Genomic DNA, 27,127 nt, shown 5'->3' with positions numbered 1-27,127 from the left:
ACAGAAGTGGGTCTGACTACTCTTTCCAAGGTTAACCTTTCTTAAAGGTTAAGAATACGGCAGCTTCCTAGAGCAGCAGAAAGGTTCTCTCGTAAACGGAAAGCTTTTCTGTTTCTAAATTAATCTTTTGGAGCAAGAATTTCCATCAATTTACTTTATTCCATCCATTACAGAAAGAGCAAGTCAGAGTGCAAAGTGATACTACATGAGATCATCAACATTTTCCACTCCATCCAGCATCCCAAACCTCTAGATTTCAGAATTGCCTCACATCACCCCAAATCTCTGACATTAAGTCCCTTTGTCATTTATCGGAAGGACGGAGAGCCAAGAAATCTAATGATGGGGAGGATATTAGGTTGGAAAGACAGACTGTTTGCTAGTTTGCAAAGCTGGCCTGTGCGACATTCAGGTGTCTACACGGTTAAAATAAATGGAGGATTGTAATCATTATCCAGATATTGAATGTGGACGTGAGTGAATCTTTGCTGTCTCCACACCACCCTCCATTACCCATGCTTCTGTCTCCAATATCAATGTATCTTAAGGAGGGCATGGCAACCCACTCCTGTATTCTTGCCTGAAGAATCCCATGGACAGAGGAGCCTAGAAGGCTACAGTGCAAAGTGTCGCAAAGGGTCAGACATAACTGAAGCGACTGAGCACGCAAGGACTCAGTTATAACCCAAATGTCTAAGACAGCTGCCTGTAATTTTCAATTCCGGGGATGGACCAAGCCTTAGTTGAAAGCTGAATACAAAGGGAAGTGTCTTCACCTTTAATTTTTAAGTATTCTGTGCACTCCTTGATTTGCTCAATGGCTGCATGGGTGGACTGGACACGTGAGTGAATGTCATGACTTTAGCAGAGTGTGTTAAAAATTTGTAAGTGCTTGTGTGTGTGTGTGTGTTTATTTGTGTGCATATCAATGTTAACAGAAATATGAGGATTCTGAATAGCTTAAAAAAATTCAGTAATACCAATAGAAAAACCTAGCACAAAGGCCCCTCCTTGAATTTCCTAGACATCCAGATGGCTTTGGAAATGATGCTAGTGGATCTTTCACTAGGTAATAGGATTGCATACAGATACGGAGGTGAGAAGACTCAGGGTACCCTCAGACTCCAAAGGAGGCCGATGGTCACCCCAAAGAACTGCTGACCTCAATTGCATACACTTTGGAAGTCCCAACCCTATTTGGAATAATGAGTAAGATGCTTGAAATATACAAAAAGTATCACTCATGCAAATATCTATTTGCTAAAATATGGCTTTTGTTGAGGCTAATTTCAAGAAGAGAAGGAATATCCTCACTCCTATGACTGAGTCTTAGAATGCAGGACATTTCTCATGCCTAGGTCCTTCCCTGAGCAGTAAGATGGACACTGAGCTTGATTTACTGATAGAATGAGGAGGAAAGAACCCAATTTGGCCTTATTTCCTCTTAGAACTGCGAATCGCTCAATCATAGACCAGATGGAGAAAGCACACTTACTTAAGCTCTAGGAGAGCTTAGCAGGGCCCCGTTCTGACTGGCTGCCTTTGAGCCGTGGTGGCCACCGGATCCTCTGGACCACGGTAACATGTCTCCGTCTCACGACTGAATGGGTTTCCATACTGACATTTCCATGAGTTGGAAGAAATTACATGCTGTCTCTACAGAACATGGTGACAATCGGGATCCAGGCAATCAGGCCCTATGATGTCCTGTCTATGCTCTTATGTAAAAAAGTCATATTGCTTGGTTGTGGTTCCTTCAACAAGGAACACAGTGGTAAGCAGAACCGACAGGCAGGAGATGATGTGAGGACAGGCAGGGTGGCAAAAGCAATGGAAGACAAGATGAACACGGGATCCATCCAACAGGGTCCTGAATTAGCACAGCCATCACAGTAAAAGGCAAGGTGCTGGTCTAACAGACTGGACCCTTCGTCTGCTGACCCACACTCCCAGATCTCCGCAGAGTAGCATCTTTATTGCAGAATGTCTTTCATGGAAAATGGACAAAACCTTAAATAAATCACAATTACTTATTGCTTAGTATTTTGGATAATAAATTCTTTAGTTTATCAGTACCTCACGGCCTTCAAATGTGCATTCTTCAAATAGATTCAGTTACATATACATTCTTTCTCCTGAACAATAAATTATTCTTAAAAAAAAAAAAGCAAAAGGAAAAGATACATAACTTTAAAGCAAAGAAAAACCAAAAAACATATATTTTTGACATTTATCTTAAACTTATATGAAAACAACTCTATGTTAGATGTTTAAATATAAATAATAAAGGACATTATGTTATTTACAATGTTACACAGTAAGTTAAGAGTTAAAAAAAAAAAGAAACTGACATGAACTCATAAAGACAGTAAATGATTTAGGAACACATCCAAGTCATGTACAATGTGTATTTACAAAAGAATATATAAGAGAACTTGTGATATGTGGCCATTTCCTTTTGTCTGCATTTCTCTGCAATGTTTCATGGGCCTTTGTGGATAGACATCTTTGTGGCTGGTGGGATGCAGCCAGGACTAAAAAAACTAGGTATTTTATATTTTTACCAATGTGAGCCATATACCTTTCAACCCAGGCTAAAAAAAAAAAAAAGTTACAGAGCAAATGACCCTGGATAAACTCTATCATGACAGTCACACTTAAGGAAGATATGGCATATTGGTCTTTGGGACACATTCACAAATTCCCAGGCAGAGTGCCATTTTGTAGAAAGCAGGAGACTGTCCAGACACTCTCAGAAATAAAAGTCCTACCAGGCAAGGAGGGAGAGCAGGACGTGAAAGGAACCCAGAGTAATAAAAAGGCATTTTTCATATTCTACTCTCCCCTGCATCTTCCTCAATGGGACATGATCTCAGACCCAGGAAACAAAGTCACTGTCAAACGTCTCAGCAATTTCCACCATCTGAAGACCCAGAGAGGCTTCCCTTAGGCTGGGAATGTTGGTTCACATGCTTTCTTTGCATTGCCACTGCACTCCTGAGTTTATAAACAGGGATGGTGGCATTTGAACATCCCAGAGATGCCCCTGTGGACACAAATCTGGTGGCCACAGCAGGGAGCCCCGAGTAGCCTGCTGGCCTTTCCTATGAAGGAAATCTATCATTCTATGGACAGAAAGCCTGTCCTAACTGATATATGTCACCTTGATGAGTGACCAGAACCAAGTTGGAAAGAAAACTTCCTCTTGTCCTCAATTGTCATCTGTTTTTGCAACCTGAAAATTGACAGAGATTTTTCATACTGAGGAACATGTTGTTTCTTGCTCTCGATCAAAGATTTTATTTATTCCTGAAATTCTTCAGAACAACACTCCCATGCCTGAAGAATTTGAAACTAAAATTCTAGAGTTTTAATTATGGTAGGATTTTTTTTTTTTTTTTAAATTGAAATAGCCTAAGAAGGAGTCCAGGTCTTCAAAGGCAATTGAGAATAATTTGGAGAACTTCTTGGGGTTGACTTTTCTTTCCCCTGCTGTGAGCTTACTGATTTTACAGAATTGGGAAATCAGTGCAACTTGGGGAGTTGTCAAGGGCTCCTTTGGAAAGGTGAACAAGCACACGAGGACACTTCTGAGCACAGAGAAAGTGGCATGGAAGCATGAAGGACGCTTGGGATACGAAATGCCAAGGGCCCATAGACGCTGTCTGTGAACTGTAGAAACACTTAGGAGCTCGATGACATGACTCACGCTCAGCCTGCACTTTTCTTCTAAGATCTCTTTGCATGTCCCTTCTTCCTTTGGATTTTAACATAGAGATGTGGTGAAGAAATAGACTCCATTTACTTGCAATCAACAGAGTCCCTCTCCTTAAATTCACGGCTGGTATTTTGAACCCCCTGCTAACCTATCTCCCCACTTTGTCCCATGGCTCCTAGGAGGCCGCTTGGAACCTAAGTAAACCTCCAGCCCAACTTGACAGACATGGGACTACAATATTTTATAAAATTCTCTTCTTTTCCTGGATTAGCAGTTATTTCAAGTATTTTACCTACGGACCTTCCTTGGATTGCTTACCACGAGAGGACGTGCCAAAGGCGGACCCATCTTAATCCTATTTTTGTTGACAGTAAAGCAAAAAGTAAGAAAGGGGGAAAATGGATGATACAGCTGCCAACGGAGAGGTTAGCACACGTGGGGGTCATTTCTGCAAGGAAAGGTGCAATCTTTTAGAGACTACTGCTGTTTCTTGATGCATCCTTGTTCATGGGAGGTTCTTCCTAATCACAAATGACATGCACACGGGCCATTCCTGACAAAAATGTTCATGCATAGTACGATCTAATCAAGGTGAGATTGAAAAACAAGAAAAGAATAATGCGGACAAAGGAATGGGCAAAAAAAAAAAAAACTTAAAAAATGACACACCGGGTCACATGGCCACTCTTCCCCTGTGTCTTCCACATGTTTCCTCCTCTAGACAATCTACGGCAGAACTAGTCCTGTATAATGATGTCACCGCCGTATACAACAGGCACACTTCATTCCAGAAGTATTCCAGACAAATTGCTGAGTGCGCTGTTGAAGCTGGGGGGTTTTGTGCCATAACACGTCTGTCCTTGAGCCGAGAAGACACAACCAATCACTAGCTCCCAAATCAGTGAAAAAACACAAGTCAAGAATGATTGCACCTTTTCCAGCCATGGTTTGCTCTTCAATTAGATGAGCCGCTGTATCATTCCCCCAGAGAGAGAAAGTGAAAGCGAGTCCTCAGCTTAGGGCTGGACCTCACCCTGATCGCTAGCCAGCATCCACTTTGGTGCTAGCCCCAAAACTTGTTTTTTTTCTTTTGTTGAGAAAAATCAATCCGCATAAAGTAAATGGTAGCTCCTTTTAAGTCAGAGCAAGCTGTCTTCTGATGAATAATATAGTTTTTGAAAAAATCACAATATTACTTTCTTCCTAATATGTAACATGACTTAATGCAGTTTCCTGCTGTAATTAATAGTAGCATGCTGCTGGATCTACTATTATCTCAGAGCCCAGTGAAGCAAACCTTTGGCTGGCAGAGTAGACACAACTCATTTCACATACGGAAAGCAAAAGAAAAATCTCATACAGAGGGGGAGTATTGGATGGATGCGCCATTACAAGACATCCTGATTGAGTACTACTCGAAGCAAACAGAGCGACAGGTGCAAATCTTGTAAATCATACATCCAGTCAACATCATAATGCAATGCACGAGAAGCCAGCAAAAAACAGAATATTATGGGGTGGAGGGTTGCTGAAATACTGTGAAAAAGCAGTCACGGAATGGTACAAAACTTGCTCTGGACATAACATAACATAAAGGCACCATTGATATCTTTCTCGTTTGGAAATACTGTAAAAAAATTGCTACATATGGCACATAACACATTTGTACATACATATATTTAATTTATAAAAGTTTTTTTTTTCCTGTTTTCTATTTGCAGAACTGCTAAAATAAAATAAATTGTTTAATTTAAGGTGGAATACTTTATTATATAAAATAAAGTTTTACAGGTGAATCTATGGGTGTATTTCGGTTTTAGACAGCGATAGGGTCTTGGTTAGCGATTACACCGGAGAGCCTGGCCTGCAATTCTTCCTGCGGAGAGAAGCGGCCTGTTGGGTTAGTCCTGCTGTCGACCAGGCGGAAGGCAGGGGCCGCCTCGAGACTGGCTGCCAGGGGGTTCTGTATGGCCAGGAAAGGCGTATCTTCTCCTACTCTTTCATCCTCTGTTTCGCTCTCTGAGTTACTGCTGTCAGCGCCTGTGTTGTTGTCCATTTCCAACCTGTGGGCAATGTGACCATTGGGCTTGGTTCTTTTGGCCCGCCGGCTGCTGTTGGTGAGTTTCTTAACCGGCTCTTGAGCTGGTTCGTACTCCTGGGTCGTTTCATATTCCTCATCCTCCACTATCCTCAAGGGGCTGGGGGGCAGGCTGTTGCTCTCATGCGCGGGGTTGCAGTGGAACGAGTTGAATTGCTGGGCGTGGTGGTCATACTTCTCCCGCAGCCGTGGTGGCGTCACAAGGAGCAGGGGTCTCTCCTCTTCCACGAAGGGACTGACCGCCATGGAGGGCATGGAGACCGTCGTGCTGGACACGGGCGGGGACATTTCCGAAGGGGGTGACTTGGGGGAGCTTGGCGTGTGGAAATCTACAGGTGACATACGAGCCGGGGTGGTCATTGCTGATACATACCTGTGTGAGCACAGAAGACCCCAGCGTAAGTGCGGTGCAATGAGAGAGGCAGAGAGTGAGGGGTGGGGGGGTCAGGGGGCAGAGGTCATTCTCTTATCATCAGATATCATCATCAGACAACAGAGTAATTCTCTTCATTGTAGACATCTCAGGTTTTACACTAAGACATTTGGAATCTCCAATTAGGTGGTCAAGAGTCTCCTCACAGGAGTGCATGCAAAGATCAGCTAAATTGCCTGGCTTAGCAAAGCGTTTGAGATTTGTTTCCATCTCATCGTGATTTTATTTTTTTAATCATGATTTTCAATAAAAGCATGTGAGTTAAGACAAGAGGGCACAGGGTCCTGGAAACCTCTCAGTTTGTAAGGACCAAGGCTCGGGGATTTGGAAGGGGAAGAAGTATTACTTAAATACTATACCTTCCTAAAGGCCAAGGGGTCTTAGAGAATGAAGCCCAAATGGGGAATGGAAGAAGCTCTAAGATGAGTTGCGGAAAGCTGGATCTGCATGCATTTGGATCTGTGGGCCTTGTTTCTCCTTAGCTCAGCTATAAGGTTATGTCTTATGAAAAAAAAAGAGCATAGTAACTTAGATTTATTCCTGAAAACAGCGTAACACATTTGTGCGCTTTTAACTTTTCCATGAAATGCGACTTCTTAACATTCCATTTGCAACTCTATATCCCACTGACCATGACATTCAAAGATAGCTGACGCTTGGCTTCATCGTTATGTCCAATCCCTGGTCTACCTCTCTTCCAAAACCCACTGCTGTATCCAGCTCTGGCTTATCTTTACTGACTGCTCAAAGGTGGGCTGTACCATGTCACCTTATGTTGTGCTATGTTTGATAACGCTCAGGAAATCTCGTTGTCAAGACATCGAGTGCACTGTTTTTACCATACCGTGTTTTCTTCCCCCAAAACAAGAAGACCTTACGTGGCACTGAGAAAGATGTGGCTTATTCAGAGTCACATTTCTCAGCTTAGATAAAAATGTCACCAATGTGTAGCACTAAAGGACTCTTTCCTTCACGTTGGCATTTGCAGAGTCTAATTTGACATGACCTGTGATGACACAGGACACCGTCTTCTCATCTCCAGCTAACAGGAACAAGAAACCTATTAACCCTCCTGCTTGCCATCCATGATTCTGAGTCATACAGATGTGAGATCTGACTGTGTCTAAAATGGGAAAGTGTCTCCAGATGGAAATATCTGGGGCTCGAGTCTCCAGACTTATTATTTTGGGGATACTTAAATTAAGCTCTCTGAGAAATGCTAATCCAGATTCAACCAGACCATAGCACGGCTTCATTGTTTTTCTCCAGGATGCTAGGTACATTCTGATGGCCTAAATAATACCTGGGGTATAAAAGGAAGCCTATCCCAGCAGGAAAATGTCAACCTTTAAAGATAAACATCACCTGTGGTGATGGAGAAAGAATTTATCCCTATCTTCTCTCTCAAGTTTCTAAAAGGATTGAATCGAAACAGGCTTAATACATATACACTTACATGAATTTAAGGCTGATGGTTTAAACCAGCTTTGGACCAAGCTTACTTTTTCATAGATGAGTCAGAGCAATCACTAATTCCATAAAATTCTGAAAAGCCATTTTGGAGTAAAGGCCCTTGAAAAAGTAATAAGTAGGCTCTAAGTGACCTGCCGGCTCCAAACTGGTCATCCTTTGCTGTATGAGCGAAGGAGTGTACCCAAATCATCTCCACCCATGAAAACCAAGTATGACTTCGACATTATGTAAACCTTTTAGCAAGTGGCCAGAGATTGGACTGAGAAAACAATAAAGTAAACCAACAAACAGACAACACCCTGCTGGATTTGAAAACAAATGAGTAACAGCTTCTTGATGGACTAGGAATGCTGGGTGGGTATAATTTTCTCCCCCACTTTAGGTGAGAATGGATCGGGAGACTCTATGAATTCAGTAATGCTATTAAGCATCTCTTTCAGGTTACTTTCTTCTGATCTTTATTTTACGTTTGTCTTGACTTCCCCCACCCAACCCAATAGCCCCAGAAGAAAGCCAACACATTCTGGAATAAAAGCCACATCAAAGGCAATATCTGCTTTGAAAACCTCCTGTGAAGACTGCGAGCCGCAGTGGACAGGAGATTGATGGATGCATTCCTTGCTGGAATTTCACAAAGGGATACTGTCTGCTGGAACGCAAGCCATCCCCAGGACAGTTGGCAAGGTCACAGCCCTTGATCTGATTTAACTGAGGCTGGAAGGTAAGAAAGGGTTAGCTCATGAGAACAGGAGGCCAGATTGACCAGACTTTGGGTAACTGGCCACTTAGGATTCTAGAAGGGTCCTGATCGATCACTGAGGCCAGTGTTCTCAAGTTCCAGTTGAGGAAACTGAGACTCCCCCAGAGGGTCTGAGCCTAAGGTCAAAGCTGGGAACTCCAAAACTGCTGCACCTTCCACATCAAATCATTCCAGCTCTTTTAAGAGTTTGTTGCCTGTCAGCCACTGGGATGATGCGAGAAGCTCGGAAGAAATGAGTTCAGTCAAACCAAAAAATGCCTTCATCAACTAGGATCACTCCTAGACCAGGCAACTGGCGCCCCTTATTCTCATGAGAGCAGCTTCCTTAGGTGGGAGAGCAGGTGCTCACGGGGATTCTCTTACTGGGGTGCTTTCTTCTCTGCAGTAGCTTTGCCCTTCGGTTTTACCTTTCACTATGAGGAGAGTCTCGGTAGGAGTCAGGGGTTTCTCTGGCATGCCTGAGGAAGCTGTTACATTCACGAGGGCCTCCCAAGCCATTGAGACGTCCTCTCGGGCCCCCAGTGGGGCTGCTGTGCCTACTGTTTTCTACGGATGACATCACGATGACAGAGTGGCTTTCCGAAATGATGCTTTCAGTGTGTCCATTGCTCCAGCTACAGGGGAAGTGTGAGAGGCAGAGACAGAGAGGGAGATTTTTAATTCTATGCACACATGGACATGAAAGGGAGGGAAGTGACAAATCTTGCAAATGACTGATGTTTCACGCTGGCATTACTTGTCTCAGAACGGGACTGTCTATTAAGATGCTTGTGATGCATAGGATCGTGATTTAGGTTAGCTTTGCAAGGATACACTTTATTTACATGTTCACCCATTCAACACACATTAAACAAATGCCATTTTGTACTAAATATTTTTAGAGTCTCTCTGTTCTTGAGCGTCTTAGATTAAGGATACCCTGCTCTTATATGCTCCATTTGGAAGTCCAGTGCTGCCCTTGGCAGTACACGCTCAGATATCACCAGAGCGTTTGAGAGTTTGAGGTTCAGCTAGGTAACCCGTTTTCATGTGCTATTCCAGGGCAATCCAACCACTGGAAGAAGTCAGCTTCTAAGTATTATATAGTATCTTAGACAAACTCTTTTCAGTATAGCAATTCATTGGAAAAGACCCTGATGCTATGGAAGACTGAAGGTGAAAGGAGAAGCAGGCGCCAGAGGATGAGACGGTAAGATAGCAGCACTGACTCAATGGACATGAATTTGAGCAAACTCTGGGAGACAGTGGAGGCCAGAGGAGCCTGGCGGGCTATAGTCCATGGGGTCACAAAGAGTTGGACAGGACTTAGTGACTGAGTAACAATAACAGCAATTCTGCAAATGGTCAGGCATGAAAAAAGACAATCTCTAAAATGGGGAATAACAATACTGTAAGGTGGGTATTACTTCCCCTTGTTTTGGTGACAGAAAAGTTGAGGGTCAGATTCAAATAGCAATTAGTGGCAGAGTCAATTGGATGTCCAAAGCCTGTTTTTGTTCCAAATCATATGCACTACAGGACCGCACTGCCTTATAAGTACCTCCTGTTCCTTTCGTAGGCAGGGAGAACAAAAGGGAACGTGTAAATATTAGTTCTTGGAGAAATGTCACGCAGCTTTTTATTCTCATACCTGTGACTGGGAGTCTGAGTGACAGTAGTGGAATGATGAGCTGTCGAAGTGTAGTGACTGGTGGAAAAAGACGTCTCCGCCTCTCTCTCAACAATATGCTCGCTAGAGATGACATTTTTAGATACGTATTGCTGGATAAACAAAGAGACACAACTTGAAGATTTAGGGAAGTCAAAATTCTAACAATGTCACATACACACACAAATCTACTCTTCTAATACACATGCTGCATAATAAGCTCTATTTCTCCAGTGGCCATATGGCAAAGCCTATCCTGGTTAGTATGATCTTTAAATTAGATAAATAGAATTCATGAAAATCTCTTTGGATATACACACACAATGTAGGTTCTACTTTAACAACTACATTTTATCAGAGAAGACCTGTTTCTTCTCTTTCGTTTCCAACTGATAACATGACTAGAATTCAATACAAACACCTTCACAGTACTTACTTTGTAAGCTGTAGCAAGCACAGAAATTTTTGTCTTATTTTAAATTTTAAGTCATTAGAAGAATTTTTAAAATAATCTCTATGTTTTGAATCTACATTTCTCTTTCGATTTCCCAGCATCCATGTTGCTCTAATGGTATCATTGAAATTTTTACCTCATTGTCCGTGGTAAGACTAACAAGGCTACTGAGAGATTTGAAGAATTTATAACAGTGGCCAATGTTATAAACCTTGACAAGCCATACAATAGATAGTGGGTCTTATATTTGGTACAAATAGATTCTACTTTATTTTTTACCACTGAATCACAGTAGTTATTACCACCTTTATTAGTAAGAGAGGGACATTTTAAAATTTTCTTTTAAACACTGTTAGTATTTACACCAAATTGAGTTAAGTAATGGGAAAAGACATGCATAGGAATAGTCTTAGATGAAATAGGACATTTGATGATCTGATAGGTTATGGGCTCTAAAAGAAACTGATATATTCATGGAAACAAAAACAATACAATCTGAATTATACTTGAAACTCTAGCTGGTTATCTTAACCATAGAAAGGTTTATTCCATGTGGATCTTTGCTTTAAGGAAAAGATGGTGTTGTCATATGTAATGAGCTATTTTTAGTCTGTGTAACAAATGACTCTTGTTCCCTGGAAGGCAATGTAAGCTCAGTGAATCTAATGAAAATAATATTTAACAATTATACAACACTCACCAACTGCCACTGGGCTAATGGATTGATTATGTGGATTATTTTCTTAATGCCCACTGGAACTTTTTGAAGTAGGTATTATTTTTATGATGAAATAGGGGTTAGAAAAGTTAAAGCTCACAGTCATGTAGCTTGAGCCATGATCAGAATTCAGGCAGTCATTCTGCCTCCTCTATATTATAATACACACCATGACAGACTATAGGTATGTCAACAGAGAATGTACTTAGCAACTGTGCAGAACATTCTAATGAACACACTGGTAGGGGGAGGAAAGGATGTTACTTCATCCTTTCCTTAACTACTTCATCCTTAACTACTTCACTGGTAGTGAAGGATGTTAATTTATCAGCACCTAACAGTCTTCTGACTTCCTGGTGGTTGAACTACTAGCAACCCTGAACTTGGGTCTTTTGATATATTTGCTCCACACAAAATTCATCTTTGACTGTAAGACTGAAAATGGTACTGTCATATACTCTTCCAGCTCTGCTTATAAAAAGCCAATCATCTAAGGGAAATGAAAACAAAACAAGAATGATGGTGAAGTAGGAAGAGTAATACTCCAGAAACCAGGAAAGCTGAGTTCCGTTCTGCCTTGGCTCTTATGGTAAGTCCCCTACATAAGAACCTTCAAGTTGCAAACTTTCAAAAAGATGTGAACGGATTATAAACTTATTATAGTACTATATAGCCGGTTGTGTTAGTTGGGTATGTAGGCTAACTTTGTTGGACTTACCAACAAATTGGATTTACAAATAAGAACTTGTTCACATGGAACTTGTTCATATGTAAAGGACTTACCCTATCTGTAAAAAAACCAGGGGGAGCTTTGGAAGATGCTATCTAAAGATTCTCTGAATCTAATATTTAATGACTTCATTATATTTAAAAGCTAGATGATTGGTAAATTTTAAAAATACATCTTTGAATGGTGAAGGATATATTTCCTCCGAAGGGTTTGGTATCTTGTAGAAAGAGTCAAGGAATTAGATAGTATTAAATTCTTCTGTTTTGGCTACTGAGAAGCAAGTCTGGTAATGCCCTTAACATTTTCCATGGCCTAATATCTCCCTTCTCAGAATCAGTAAATCATCAGGCACCTCAAAATGCCTCTAATTAAAAAAAAAAGGATTCTAGAGCCTTTAGCTCAGTTATCAGTGCTAATTAGTTAGATAGACTCAAGCAGCCTTCATTTCCCAAGTATAAAAAAATAAAACATTTCCTTCTGATTCTTGTATCATGAGTTTTATTATTTTCTTTGTGTTTTTTTCTCTGCTCTATCTTCCGGTTATGGCTTCCTTACAGAATGTTGGGTTTCAACATTATTATTCCGACCCGTTAATGAACACTTTATAAGAGGAAATGTACTGGTTTTACAGTCACCAAATCCACTTTAAAAAATGTTCCCATTATTTTCTCTCGGCGAAAACTTGGCTTCCTGGAAGCCCTGGTGATTAATGGCAGCAGCTAAGAGCCTAAGAGCTTTAGAAAATAAACTTCAAGGTGCCTGAACAGAGGAGAGATGCTGAACTTTCCCACTGGGCAGAGTCAACATACATTCACCAGCTGCACGTTCTCGGGGGGCGGATTGGGGTGGTGGGGCCCGTTGGCTACGTTCATCATGGTGTTTCTTTCAGACCGAAGGCTCTGCCGAAGCCGGTCATGAAGCTTTTTCCGTTGTTTCCTGCATAGGGAAAAATGGAGCACTGATTTATTTTTTTTCTAATTATTTACATTTTTCAGTGCAGTCAGTTCTTTCTTCTACCAACACAACACTCAAGACAGTGGATTCGTGGGGAGAGAGGTAGAGAGAGGGCATGCCACCCCATCTCCGAAGTGGAGTCATCTGTTCTTGGCAAATAGACTGAAGAAGCCGGTGGGATTCTTACAGAAATGGAACTGGACTGCTGAGAGATAAGGAAAAAACAGAGGAGAAGACGAGATACGTCAAGTTGAGATTTGGCTAAAACTCAGCCTTTCATAATCACTCCATCTTTGCCCAAGTCTTACAGATGGTTGTGTGTCTTAGGTTACAATTCATGCTGTGCAATTGATAAAGCTGATTTCATTTATAGTTTTGCCTGTCTGTGTGTCTTTGAAGAAAATGGAGTTACTTTTGAATCTGTGTATCATAGTGTGTGTATGTGAGTGAAAATGTGTACATCTTTTGCCAGAAGATTTTGGCACAATTATAACATGATCCTATTCTAGTACATTTTTGTATAACTAGGTAATGAATATTCAAATATTGAGACTGAATCTAGTAAGACTCATAAGATGGATTCCATGAAGGTTTATTTTTCTCTATCGCTTGCTTGATTCTGGCAACACGCTACATCCCAGGACATTAAGGAAATGCCATCCATGTCCTTGTTTCTATGGCATAAATGCAGATTGTCTGTGTTCCTCAATTGAGATCATAATAATATTCCCATGACTAGTTTTGGCATGAGAGTTTATGTGATGAAACGACAAAATAAAATAAAACTGTGAATAGCATTATTTCAAAGTAGAAATTTTACATATGATACAAAAGTGAAAGGAGTTCATATCATATAATCATATTTGTTAACAAGGACCCAGCTTCAACAGCCAACAAAGTGAACACAAATCTATTTTCATGTTTTCTCTTTTATTCTTTCAAAGCAAGTTTTGCTTGCTTCTCCTCCCGTGAGAGTCCTTTTGTAAATCTCACACTGTGGGAGAATTTGAACTGGATGCAACTGACTGGATGCAACTGAAAACTCCATCATCGTTTTTAAAAATGCCTGCCTTTCAAACGCCACCAAACGCGTCCATTGTCCCCTATGTCTGAGTGCAGATTGGACGTGTCTTCAGAATTGAGATGACAAGCTCACTTGTGGTACCCACCACACTCCTTTCAGGAGGGACCCACATCCACAGACACCCGCGTGGGTCCCTATGTAACCCTGTCCCTCCAACCCTTTTCTTGGGTCATGGGACTGTGGTCCGTGAGCAAAAGTCTTCTGAACATTTTCGCACAAATAGGCAAAGCTTTCTAATGCCTGTGGTTAGGAAGGTCCTTGAATGGGTTATTCAGGACCAAAAATAAGGAGGAAATCCCCCTGCCCTTCTAATCTTCCAGGACAAGGCTGTGGAGCCTGGTTTCTGCCGAGCCTTTGCCACCCAGGCTGCCTGTGAGCTCAGGGGGAAGGAGGCCGGGGAGGTGTTTACTTGGTTTTGCAGTAGGCCACCACACACATGATGCCAACCACGAGCAGCGCGATGCAAATGCCGGTAATGGTGAGCACTCTCTTCTGGTAGAGCTCCTCCGCTTCTGGAAAGGGATGAGAACAGACGTCAGCGAAGCTAGGTCCCTGACCCTCGCTGGGACTTACAACTGAAGAGTTGGCATGCTGCATTGTCCATGTTCACAAGAAAATACACACGGGACAATTCATTCCTTCGGCAGATAAGACTTAAGGTGCAGCATTCTCTGCACCACATTTTGAGCATAAAGCTGCAAAGCCCATTGGAGGGCCATTTATAATAAAAAAACTACGATCTATTCAATGACTTTAATGTTAAGCCATAGATGCGTACTAAACTGACAAACCATAAACATTAATGGTAAAATAACGATTTTGGTTAAAATTGTAGATTTTATTAAAAAAAAAATCTCTTGCAAAGACAACAGGAATTGATGCCAATAAAAGGAGGTGGCATCGGCACCACTGGGACCTTCCCCTTCCCCCTTCTTCCCAGCTTCCTGTCCCCTCCCCTCCCCCATCCCAAGCCTTTTTTTATTTCCCAGCTAGGTCCTATTCCCGTGGTCTTTACAAAGAACCACTTTTAACTTAAAACAAAAAAAGAAAAGAAAACTCAAAGACATTTGCAAACATGAGCTTGACTTGTAGTTAGAAACAAAACTGAGGCAGGATTCCTATGATTTAATAGGAAAACGGGGACAGAAGCAGCTGGACATGGAGTAGCTCGGCACTGTATCAGAGAAACTCCAGTAAGATGGATGGGATAGTCTTGGGCCGCGAGGAAGACTTGTCCTTTGAGGAACAATTATGACTTCACCAGTTGTACTTAGAGATCTAGTTTATGACACTACAAAACCACTGGCACGAATGATACAAGATTTGGAATAGATTGTACCTCCCTGCATTGGACAAGTTGGAAAATTAGCTAATGTCGGTTGCACCACGGAGGTGGGATGTTTAGAAATTTCAGATGAAGGTACTACTATACTCCCACTGCAACCAGTTTCTGATTCACGGAAAGTTTTCGATTTGCAAATCGGCTTTGGAGGGGGATAAATTGCTTATAGAATGGTAGTCAGGTTCTTAGTAAGATTGGCTGATTTAATGGTGAACCTGATCCTCTTAGGAACGAAGCTTCCAACCAGTCTAGTCACACCCACTGGAAAATATTCACAACTTCAATGAGAAAGAGAAGTTAACCAATGCATAATAAGCAGTCTAAGCTGCATTTGCTATTCTGATTAACAAGTTGGTCAAGAACTGGGAAACATTTTACCAATGAAGGTCTCATAGCTGGGTATCAACATGGGGCCTTATGGAACAATTTCAATTTACATTCTCTGTCTCAGCAGCCACAGTTTTTTTCTTTTTCCCTCTACTGAGAGAGGGCAAGTTGCCGGAAGTCTTCTTGAAATGAAAAAAGGTGCAATGCCATTTCTATGATACAGCAGACTTAATCATTAAACAAAAACATTTCCTACAAGCCAAGCCCATGGTAATCAAATTCCAGTTAACAGGTCAGGAACATTGTCAAATCAAATTAATAAGATCACTGATTATTAACAGGAAGAGGAGGAGGAGGAGAAAATAGTCAGTGGGTAAAAAAAAGACCAGAATGCTGCAGAGATTATACGAAAACAAACAGAAAGGTTTGGAAGAGGAAAAGAAAGCAAATCAAGAGGCCAGACAGACTGACAGAATGACGGAGAGAGGAGGAAGCCAGGTAGGAGGGAAAAACGAGGTTAAAGAGTGAAGGAGCCATCTGAGGTTCCTGGCACAGCATGCCTGATACTAAGGGAGGAAAAATAAATACATAAAAGAAAACCAGAGGGAGGAAGTGCTGGGGTGGGAAGCAAGGTGGATATAGATTTGGAAGGGTTATCCCATACAGCATAACTCCTAACCTAGGCTGGCGGTCACGTGGCAGCCACAATTAGAAAGCAAAGCAGCTGGTGCATTGCGGGGGCGACAACGGACCAGGAGACATGGAGCCCTGTCACGTTATTTCTGTGCCGCGTAAGTCAAATGAGGACGTGGCCTGTGGATGCTTGTATGTTAATTGAGAGTGTCTGCTGCCTCCCTTCCCCTAGAGCCACAGGACAGGGAATTCAATTTCATAAGGTGCTAATCTGTGAGCTGATGTGGCTGGAACGAACGGGCACCTGGATGTTTTTAGCACTAAGTCTAAGCAGCAAAGGCATCACCCCACTGGTCCTTCTCTGGGGAAAGCAGAATGCAGAGCAGGAATCTTTTGTTTGGGATGAATTGGTTAAGAAAGAGGAGCGTAAAAGCGTCACTGCCTAGAAAGTGAAGACCCTACTGTACTGTTACTTACTCTATTTTTCCTTCTTTTCAAATGGCAAGCACTGGTAGTGCTTCCATCTTCCAATTCTATCTTTAGAAAAACCTGGGAAACTGCTTCCCCAAACTGCAAAAAGAGGACCTATCCAAGGGCTAAAAGTGGGGAAGGCATCGTGCCGTCTTTTGCAAGTTTTTTGGTGGTTGTTAATTCTAAAAGAATAGACTGACTAGGGTTCGTGAAGAAATGGCATATAATGACTTGCTCATTTTCCCCCGGTTATGTCAGCAGATGACTCTCCCCAGAAAAATCAATCATGGAACTGGAAAGGCAGCCCAGTCAAAGCCAAAGGACAAAACAGAAGTGCTAAGATGAGCCAGTTGAAACCAAGGCCCCTAGAGCATGGATGTGGCTTAGGACTCTATAGATGGCCTGAATGCATTACGTATTTTCAAGTTTCTATCAGATCTTTCAATGGTTCCCTAAATCAGGTGACCTTCACAAAATAAATATGTTCAAGGAGAAATACTTGGTGAACAATAATATAAAAAATGTTTTTTTTTTTTAAAAAAACCACCCTCCTTTTTCTCCCTTATTTTTTCCCTGTGGTACAGGGTCAACTGGACAAGAGCAAATTAGAGACAGCGTTGAAAAAAAGAATCCATCAGTCCTGTTGGTGGATCTGCCTTAATGAGTCGAAACACTTCTGAGCCTTTATGGTTTGGCTGGATGCATTAAATGAATCAGATCAAGCACGTTTTTCAGACTGATCTGGCCAGGTCGAGAGAGAGAAGCCTTGGCCGTTTCAATTTTGATTGGCCTGTAAGGTCTGATTTTCCTTAAGGATGGAATGTTCTGGCTGGCTGGAACCTCTGGAAGCCTTTCCTGTAAGAGGTGTGTGGGTATCAGCTCAGGGTGCCTTTACTAAACCCTTCAGGTCTTACCGAGGGAGGTCATGTATCTGAAAAAGCCATCACTCTACTTCATTGTTTGGGAAAACAAATATTAAATTTAATAATTAGACCTTAAAGTGATAACACTGGAAGGATGCTTTTAGGGAGAAGAGGGGAGGTGATGGTGGGATTTTTTTTTCTTCCTTTCAGGTAAGGCCAATACGCCTTTTGAAAAGTGGGATAAATTTCATCCCGAGGGAAGTAACCTGAATAGATAATGCCCCTCATGTAGACCACCTGCCACCCGTGGGATGTTGGTGGGGCTTCTCGTACTCCTTACTCTCGAGTGACATTCTCTGATGTGCAAAGGACCACTTACACCAATGTGGGGCTTTCCCTATCACATGAAGAGTTTTCTCTTGGAATTTTTTTTCTGGGGGGAGGGGAATGTACAAGTAATTGAGTTTCTATCCCTGGCAACTGACAGCTTGCAACACCCTCATTTTCCACAGATTATGGAAAGTACATTAGGTGTAGACTGTGATGTTACCATTGAAAAGAAAGCAACAGCTATAAGATGCTCTTGTTGCATGATGTCACTGACACTAGCTGATTGGGGGCCAGATAGTCCTTTATTCAGGACATTGCTTTATTGACTGATACGCACTTCCAGGGCTGTAGCATTCAGGAAGCCTGGGGACCTGCACTGCAGAGCCTCCGGGAGGACAAAATGGCTTCCCCTTCCTGCCAAGACTGGCTTTTCTCCCAACTATCTAGGATGTTGACTAGTCGCTAAGTCGTATCCAACTCTTTGCAACTCCATGGACTGTAGCCCACCAGGCTCCTCTTTCCATGGGATTTCCCAGGCAAGAAAACTGGAGTGGGTGGCCATTTCCTTCTCCAGGGGATCTTTCCAATCCAGGGATAGAAGTTGAGTTTCCTGCATTGGCAGGTGGATTCTTTACTGCTGAGCTACTGGGGAACAGTGTGAAAATTTGTATTTGATTACTTGGGATATGGTGACTCAAATTTAATTCTTTTATGGCTAGAATTTCCATCTAAAATAGCATAGGGTATTTTGTTCTGTTTTTTCTTTGCTCATAAGATAATGAAGCTTAGTGCAGTGCTTGTATATATCTCCAGAAAACTAGAGTAATCCATGTCTGAAAGTGAAAAGTGAAAGTTGCTCAGCCATATACAGTCCATGGAATTCTCCAGGCCAGAATACTGAAGTGGGTAACCATTCTCTTCTCCAGGGGATCTTCCCAACCCAGGAATTGAACTGGGGTCTCCTGCATTGCAGGCAGATTCTTTACCATCTGAGCTATCAGGGAATGTATGCAATATTATGCTGCGGTGTAAGAGCTTTCTAGGTTACAATATGAATAGATGATTTTTACATTGTATATAAAGCTCCTATTAGCTGAAAATGCGGAGTGTTCTTAAGTCTGTGTATGTGAAGCTTCTTTTGTTCTCAGGCCCCTGGCTTGGTTCCTCCTAAAGCCTTATGAATCACTCCAACTTACCCAGCTCTGGAATAACAGCATGGTCAGATCCGATCAGTGGGTCAAGGAACATGGGATGTATGTGAATTGTACCCAGTAAGGCGATTTTCAACTCTAAGTGAAGGTTTTGAGTCTAAAAGCTGCTGCCCTCAGTACCTCGTTGGTAAACTAACCATAGATCGAAAGCAAAGAAATCATTGTTATAGCTGTATGATCCCTTCTAAAGAGAAAGGAAATTAGTTAGGAACTGAAAGGTAAGAGTAGACAGGGGGGAAATATAAAGGTTTCAGCTCATAGGCTCTAAATTCTGCAGGCTAAAAGGAATGATGATTGGTCCATACCCATAAATTCAATCCCAAGATGCTCTGCCAATGCAGAAAGTTGACAACAAAAAAAAAGAAAGAAAGGGAAAAAGTTTCAGAAAAGAGCAATACACTGCACTCCAAAACACATTACACACGACTATTACGGCTCTGTAGGCGTGCACATCGAACAGACAAACGGTGGATGGTTAAGGAAGCAGTGCTCAGGTACGCCCCCACGAGTCCACAGAGGGAACTTCTCTTTCAAGAGGTGTGCAAATTCCAGCACACGGTAGGTATTTATTAACCCTTAAAAGACCTTACTGAGGGAGAAGTGAATGGCTGACCCCTCCTCTATGCTATGCATTTGCATTATCTGGGAATCCAAAGACCGGATTTATCATCAGAGATGGCATTTGGTATCATTTCCCCTGCTGCTTTCAAAAGGCAGGCGTGGAGTTCCAGGGAGGTGAAGTCATTTTACCCAAAGGCAGAGAGTGGCAGAGCAGGGAGGTGAAGCCAAGAGGAGCAATTAGGTTGGAAATTTTTGTCACATTAGATCGCTATTTTTCATTGGGGCTAGCTATGCTCTAATATTTCCTGCTGTATTATTTACTTATTTTTAAACTATTTCCTTTCCCCCCAGATCTTCCACTCTCTCCATCATGTGTATGACATGGAGAACACTTCGGCTCAGAAAAGCCAGCCAGGGCACTGAGGCAATTGGGAGCCTGCTTCCTAGTTTTCTGTATCATCTGCATGGGATAGCAGTGACTGCCTCACTTTTTCAAATGGTTAAAAAAAAAGAGGAGGCGGGGGAGGATGCAACTCCTGGGTTCTTTGGTTAATTTTAATTTACCACTTCCTCTAATCACAAAGAGCCAATTAGATGGGCACTTCCCAGTGCTGAGCCCTGATGCCCAGATGCTAGCTGATGGCTGTAGGCACCCAGGGGGCCCGCAGTGCTGCCCAGGGGAGGGGGCTGGAAGCTGTGCGCCCCAGCCCACAGTCCTAGCACACCTGACTGAGGACACATCAGAACTGCAGGACTGGCCGGACCTGCACAGGCTCAAGTGGAGAAGTGGGGAAAATCAGGCAAATTAACAAAAAAAAAAAAAACAATCGAGAAGTGACGCTTTCCATTCTTGAAACAAAAAACTGTTAACCAAATGTCACCGTCTGGGGCCCTTCAGGACTCCCTTATTTGTGTGTGGGGGGTGGAAAGGCAGGTGGGAAGGTGGGGCAGGATGAAAACAGAGGGGTTCTGTGGTCTGTATTTCTTTTCCTTGGTCACTGACTAGAGAGATACCAGGACAGTCCCAGAATCTGACAGGGCATCTCTTCAGTTTGAAAGCACACACTGGAGGGGTACTTCTCTTCCAAAACAGCTTGGACATGAACAGATCTCCTCATAGAGAGATCGTGTTTGGAGTCATCCTGGTTTCAGGTCCTTTCTCTGCCATTTACCTGTTCAGTGACTTTGGACAAGTTCATTTCTCATTGACAAAATGCTTATGGTATTGACACATGCCTCACAGGGTGACCCTGTGGAATAAAGGAGACGTGAAGTGTGTCGGCCAACAGTGGAGGGGTTTTAACAGCTTGGCGGACAGGTGTATCTGGAGATTTACTTTGGGCCACTGATCGCAGGCATGCAGGCTTAGTTTTGATTAATTTCCGGGCCCTCAAAACTCTGACAGCCTCTGTGATATATCAAGAATTTATATTTAAAAAAAAAACACAAAACTTGCCACCTCTTAAGGAAATGAAGTTTCCCAGATTTTATATATGTGTATATATATATATGTATAATATGTATGTATAAATACATACCAAATAGTACACTGACGAACAATGATAAAGAGGCACTTTATATAATAGAATTTTCTTTGCCTGAAGTCCGGGGTACTCAGGCAAATCACGTACATTTTTCATAAATTTAAAGAAAGAGGACGTAGAGTGACTTTGGTTGCACCATGTTCACAGCAAAATTAACAGTTTTTTCCAATCCAAATTTCTCTTGCCTCTGTGAAACACTGAATTGGACAAATTGACATTTTCCCCCAATTTGTTTCCTCCATATAAACTTCAGAACATCAAGGTACCACAATTCATTTTCTGAGGAAGTGATAATAAATTTCCGTACATGTTTCCATGAGCAACTGACTCAATTTTTCTCCCTAGAACCCCCTCCGTGTCTTGCCTTTTCCTCCTACGTCAGTAAAAATTTAAGGGTTAAAATCAACAGATGACTACAGAAACTCTTTCCAGAGAAGAGAATCATGATTCCATGCCTACATGAACACTGCTAATTATCTATATTAGTTGCATAGAAAGCTTGGTTAAGTCGTCAATAAAATTAGTAGCATGCTCATGCATACATATTACTGCATTTACAGTTTTATAGGTAAGTTGGTGAGCCTAACTCTAATTTCATTTCATGGGAAGTCATTCATATCAGGCAGCTCCAATTTCAAATAATTCAAAGGGAAATTGGTACTTAAAATTGTACTCTCTTCTGGCCATAAGCCCTAACAAGGAAACAAGCAGAAGAAGCATGCATCAGTCACCCAAGTCCTGTAGCAAACATTACTGTAATTTATTTGACTATTGGTGGCTACATTTCTTTCATTGTAAGTCAAGAAAAGCAGAATACACAAATACTTTTCATTTTCTGAAGAGGTTATTACTTTCTATCTGTTCTATTTAATCTAATGTTGGCTTAGGCTTATTACATATCATATGTTTCCTATTGAACATCTGCCTAGCCACTCCATTTTTCAAATTAAATTAATAATTCAAAAACACAAAGGTTACTGTAAACAATTTAGCTTCCTTTTCTACATGTGATTTCCTGCTGTGCAGTAAGCAATATAAAAAATTAATTTAAATCTGAGTCTTTAGAAACTATTAAGTATTGACTCACTAATCTTTTGCTGTAGGATTTTATAATTGTTTGGAGAAAACTGATTAACCTGTAGGTTAATTTAAATTTTCAACTGCATTAGAGAAAAGAACAAGAAAATTTCTTGAAAAGTTGAAATTGTCCATACATGCAATTATAATTTCTGTTAACATTTGGAGACATTCTTGGGTTTTCTTAAGCAAGTAATCTCAAAGAGGTATGTGTCCTCTTGACTTTTGCCCCCCTGAGGTTTCTAGAGGAGTCTTGTCAATGTCATTTTTACATGGGACCAATTTAGCCACTGACTTCTAATTTTCAACTTACCTTTACAATAGTAGATGCTTTTTTTTTTTTTCACATATACCAATCCACATTGCCACTGAACCCTTTGAAATGCAATAGGAAACTCCTTTCTTCCAAGTTTCCATATGCCATGAGCAAGTATGTTCATAAAAACACGCACAGTGAAATCTCACTAATGCTTAGCTGGAGTTAATAATTCTGTTATAGGCTGATGTGTCTTTATTTTACTTTTAGCAAGATACACATGTTTGATAAAGAAACTAATAACTTCAGTGAATTTAAAAAAACATTTGGAAAAATCAACACAAATAATTTAGGCACTAGTAAACTACGAATCAAAAATACTTTTAAGGCTATCTGAGTTTACTCATTCTGAGGATATGCCTGTAAGTTCTAAAACTGTACTCTTTTAAATAGTCTATACTTTGGGCTATTCTAGAATTACTTCCTATTAGATGTTAGTTTATATATGACCTATTTGCTCCATACTGCTTGAAACTATTGAAGCTGTGTGTTTTTTCCTATAGTCTATAAATTGATTATTGATTGTCTGTATATACAAACACAGACACACATGCACCCCCCCCACACACAACACACACACCATGATGAAAACAATGCTTTCAAGCAGGAACTCTGTGTTGAGAGGGGTGAAATCTAAAGCTTACTAACCTTGACAGTATTTTCCAAGAAAGTATTGTAAATGTTTTATTTCAAGGCAAATGGCTTCCTTCAAGAAAGCCCTATAAAAGATACATGTGTTCCTTTTTTTTTTAATATTTTAAATCAGTTTTTATAAATCAATACATGTCCCATAGGACACCCTGACCAGAAAAATTGTATTAAATCCTAATAATGTAAGTTATGGTTTAGAATCATTTAAAAAACTGTATGTTCTTTTACAATGTGATTCATCAACTGAAAATGTGGTTTGGTAAGTTGAACAATGTGTCTCTCTGAAGCTGGGGAATATTTTTTCTTTTAAAATGTATGATATGCATTTCAAACTTTATGAACAAAAATAAGAAAATTTTAAACTTTACCAAGATGGCAACACCTTTTAGCTTTTGCGTAGCTTTCATTACTAGTTGAACATAAAGTTCTTAGAGCAGCAAATATTTATTTCCCTGCCTTCGATGTGAAGGTCTGTGGAAGTAAAAACTGAGAATTTAAGACATGGAAGTTAGAAAATTAACTCTGGGCAAGACAATTTTGGAAAGCAGTTTCTGAATGGAAGCTCTTGCTTTTCCAGACACGAGGCAGGGCTGATGCACAGTCATTACAGACTTTGTTTATAAATGTGCTTCCTATCTATCTTTGTTAAATCAGGTTAAATCTGAATGCTGTTTTCCTGGACATCTTCCAAAAGTGCCACTGAAAGCTTACTAAAGAATTTATTCAAGGAATCACATTCCGATTAAAATACATAATGGCTATTTTTAAATCATATCTTATGAAAGAGAATATGGTCTAAAAGAGAAATTGAGAATATTTTTTCAGGTTCTACTGTCAGATCTCACTGCATCATTATTTTGGAAAATGCCTTCATTTTTACATTGCTTTCAGTGCACAATGATATTCCAAAAATTTAAGTACAATACACATGTTCAGAATTTTCATTAAAGTTTAAAATATAATTGTACTGAATTTATACAGTCACAGGGATTTGTAAATCCATGTCCTTTGAATACAAACATTTCTAAAAGGAATGGCTGTATTAAGTAAAATTCTATTATTTACCTCCTGTTTTTATGCTTCATCTTATCTAGCTTTATAACAATAATCTATAGCTATAGAGAGAACAATTCTGTCCAGTGAAAGCATTTTATTTAAAGGTTTTGAATAAAGAGGAGACTGTGTTTGAAAATTTGGCAATGCCAATTTATCACTTTTTCACAACAAAAAATGGTCTGTAACGTGATTTTTTATATGCAGCTTTTGTAAATACATCAGAAGTACCACCCACTAAAAAACTGATAGAATAGTATGGGTCCAATCTCCTCATAATGCATATGAAATTTCTTTTTTGATAGAATTTATTCTTCCCTAACTGTTAACATGAGAAACAGAAGGTTACTCTTTGCATGAACACAAATAAGGGTCAAATCTCATTCTTTTAGGGCCCCCAAATGACCAATTTCTATCACTGTTTCTTGTGTTACATGAATTTATACCACAATACACTATGTGAAATATTTTTTGGGGTAAGCAATTGACAAGCCGAATCAGAGGCTGACAAATCCATTATAATGCTTTTGTAAATAAAATCTGATAGCACACGGCCATACTTATGAATTGCTTTTGTGCTCCATAGGCTGAGTGTTCTGTGGTTATGACAGTAATGGTATGGTCTGCAAATGCAAAAGCATTTACTATCTGATCTAAATTTTCAGAAAAAAAAAATTGTCACCTTTGATCTAAATGGATAACTATATGGAATCTATTTTTAAAATAATGTTTTGAAAGTTCCAGAATTAAAAGCTAAAGTCCTTGTTCACAAAAGAAGGACAGATACGTAGTTTAGTTATCCATGCAGTTATATACAATGTAAATGGTCTTTTAGGAATGTTCAAAACTTCATGAAGCCACAGAAATCCAGCAAAATTTCCCGGTTCTCATTTTAAAAGTATACATCTAGCAGTGAACTGTGATATTTCATAGTAACTAATAAATATTTTTAAAAAACAACTTTTTCCTAAAATTATTATTGAGAGTAGAATAATATAAATAAGTGATTTAACAATTCATCTAAAAATCATTTAGACCTGAATCCCTTGTTTCCTAAACAAGGTCAAATAGAACCCAGGCTATCTCCTTTGCTGTGAAATGTTTGCTTTTAATTTTCCTACTCAGTGCTTTTTTTTTTTTTAATGCAAACTGTTTGGTTAATGAAGAGAAACATCTGAACTCTTTTTATTCTGTTTATTTGTCAGAAAGAACACATTCTGAACCGAAGCGAACTTACCATCATTTCAAGTGTGTACTGGTTACAACTTAACACACCTCCTTTTCAAGGATAGGGTCATTTTATAAAGAAGAGGGACTGTCCCGTGGAACGATTTTTATTTTCTCAATAAAAGTGAGACTTTTCAAGGCCTTTATTGTCATTGCACTGGGTGAGAGGGACTATCATGTCGTATCACAGTAATTCAAGATCAATTTCAGAAACACTGGAGCCTTACGCACCTACGAGTAGCTCAGAGCCCACTAGTCACGGACAGAGGAAGTCATACAATCGCTCGTGTTAATGTTCTCATGCGACAGGCAGAGGCAGTCAATGTTAGACCTGGTAAAACGCATCTAGCTCTAGGTGGAATCTGAGGGGAGATGCGGCAACAAGAAAGCGGCACCGACTGAGCATGCGCCTATTCAGGCAGAGACAGAAAGGGAGTGGACGTACTGTAGAAGCTGGCCATTACGTAGTTTTGGCAGCGATCACCAGTAAACTCATTTGGGCACCTGAGAGAAGAAACAAAAAAACAATGGTAGAAAAAAAACAGAGAAAAAAAGAGAAGAGGTGAATATATGCTAGAAAGAAGCTCCTTCAGTGTCATTTGACTGAACTTGGTGAGTTCACTCTCAGGAACTGAGTCTTTGTCCTCATCATGGCTTTTAGGCTCTGGCGTTTCCCCCAATGGGATAAAAATTTGGGTAAACATGATAGAAAGATCCCAGCATTTTAAGTGACCGTGTTCTCTCAAACGGAGCCACTTAAAATGAGAGCTGGGTGTTTTCTTCAACTAGGTTCTCTGCTTATGGTGCTGGTCCAACGCACTGGAAGGAAAGGAGTTTTGGTGGGCCCGCCCGCCATGATTGCCAGCGTCAAGGACCATCCTGAGGGGTTTTATGAAATTGATGACCTTTGTGGTTTGTTGTGGAGACATAGCTAGACAAGATCGTACTGAATGGGTTTCTGCCCTGAGTGGGTTAACCATGATTAGAACAAAAGGCATCAGTCACAACTGAGCTGTAAAGGCACCAAGCGGTAGCGACTGTTGCTGTAGTTTGGGGGAGAGAGCAAATTTCAGATTATTTTAACATACTTTCTTGGGTTTGGACTTTCATGGGCACATTCTCAGTACATCTCGCTCCAGTGAATCCAGGTTGGCACCTAGAGGGTAAAAATGTAATAAGCAATCGAACGCTAAAGACACTGAACTTTCAGACTGGCAATTTTCCTCCTATGGAGTATGGAGAGTCCTACAAATGACCTGGTGGCTGAACAACATAAAGAAAAGAAGACAAAACATTTAGAAAACCATGTCCCATGAAAACCGTGGGGTATATATTTCTGCTGTTTGCTTCAGTCTTCATAAACTCAGTTAACTGAAATTTAACTAGTGTGAGGCTGAAAGGTTGAAAGGGCTTGGCAAGGTATGGGCAGATAAGTCATTATCTCTTGGGCA

At 40.7% G+C, this 27,127-nt stretch overlaps 1 protein-coding gene across 15 annotated transcripts in view; it reads right to left on the bottom strand.

The window, feature by feature from the left end:
- Positions 1-139: 139 nt before the first annotated feature.
- NRG1 (neuregulin 1) overlaps positions 140-27,127 on the bottom strand; it is a 235,436-nt gene continuing 208,448 nt past the window's right edge. For 3 of the 15 annotated variants that reach the window (XM_070781364.1, XM_070781367.1, XM_070781361.1), the window contains 7 exons: positions 26,122-26,180; positions 19,553-19,576; positions 14,480-14,582; positions 12,842-12,968; positions 10,113-10,243; positions 8,890-9,096; positions 140-6,189 (listed from right to left, as the gene is read on the bottom strand). In XM_070781364.1, coding sequence (XP_070637465.1) covers positions 5,535-6,189; positions 8,890-9,096; positions 10,113-10,243; positions 12,842-12,968; positions 14,480-14,582; positions 19,553-19,576; positions 26,122-26,180 — 1,306 coding nt within the window. In that variant the 3' untranslated portion in view covers positions 140-5,534. Of the gene's footprint in view, positions 6,190-6,608; positions 6,751-8,889; positions 9,097-10,112; positions 10,244-12,841; positions 12,969-14,479; positions 14,583-19,552; positions 19,577-26,121; positions 26,181-26,764; positions 26,833-27,127 lie in introns of all 15 variants that reach the window. The other 12 variants (XM_070781366.1, XM_070781368.1, XM_070781363.1 and 9 more) reach the window with 8 other exon arrangements.

The sequence above is a fragment of the Bos indicus genome, chromosome 27 (genome assembly GCF_029378745.1).
Source record: "Bos indicus isolate NIAB-ARS_2022 breed Sahiwal x Tharparkar chromosome 27, NIAB-ARS_B.indTharparkar_mat_pri_1.0, whole genome shotgun sequence".
NCBI classification, from domain to species: domain Eukaryota; kingdom Metazoa; phylum Chordata; class Mammalia; order Artiodactyla; family Bovidae; genus Bos; species Bos indicus.
This window is presented reverse-complemented; position numbering and strand designations above follow the sequence as displayed.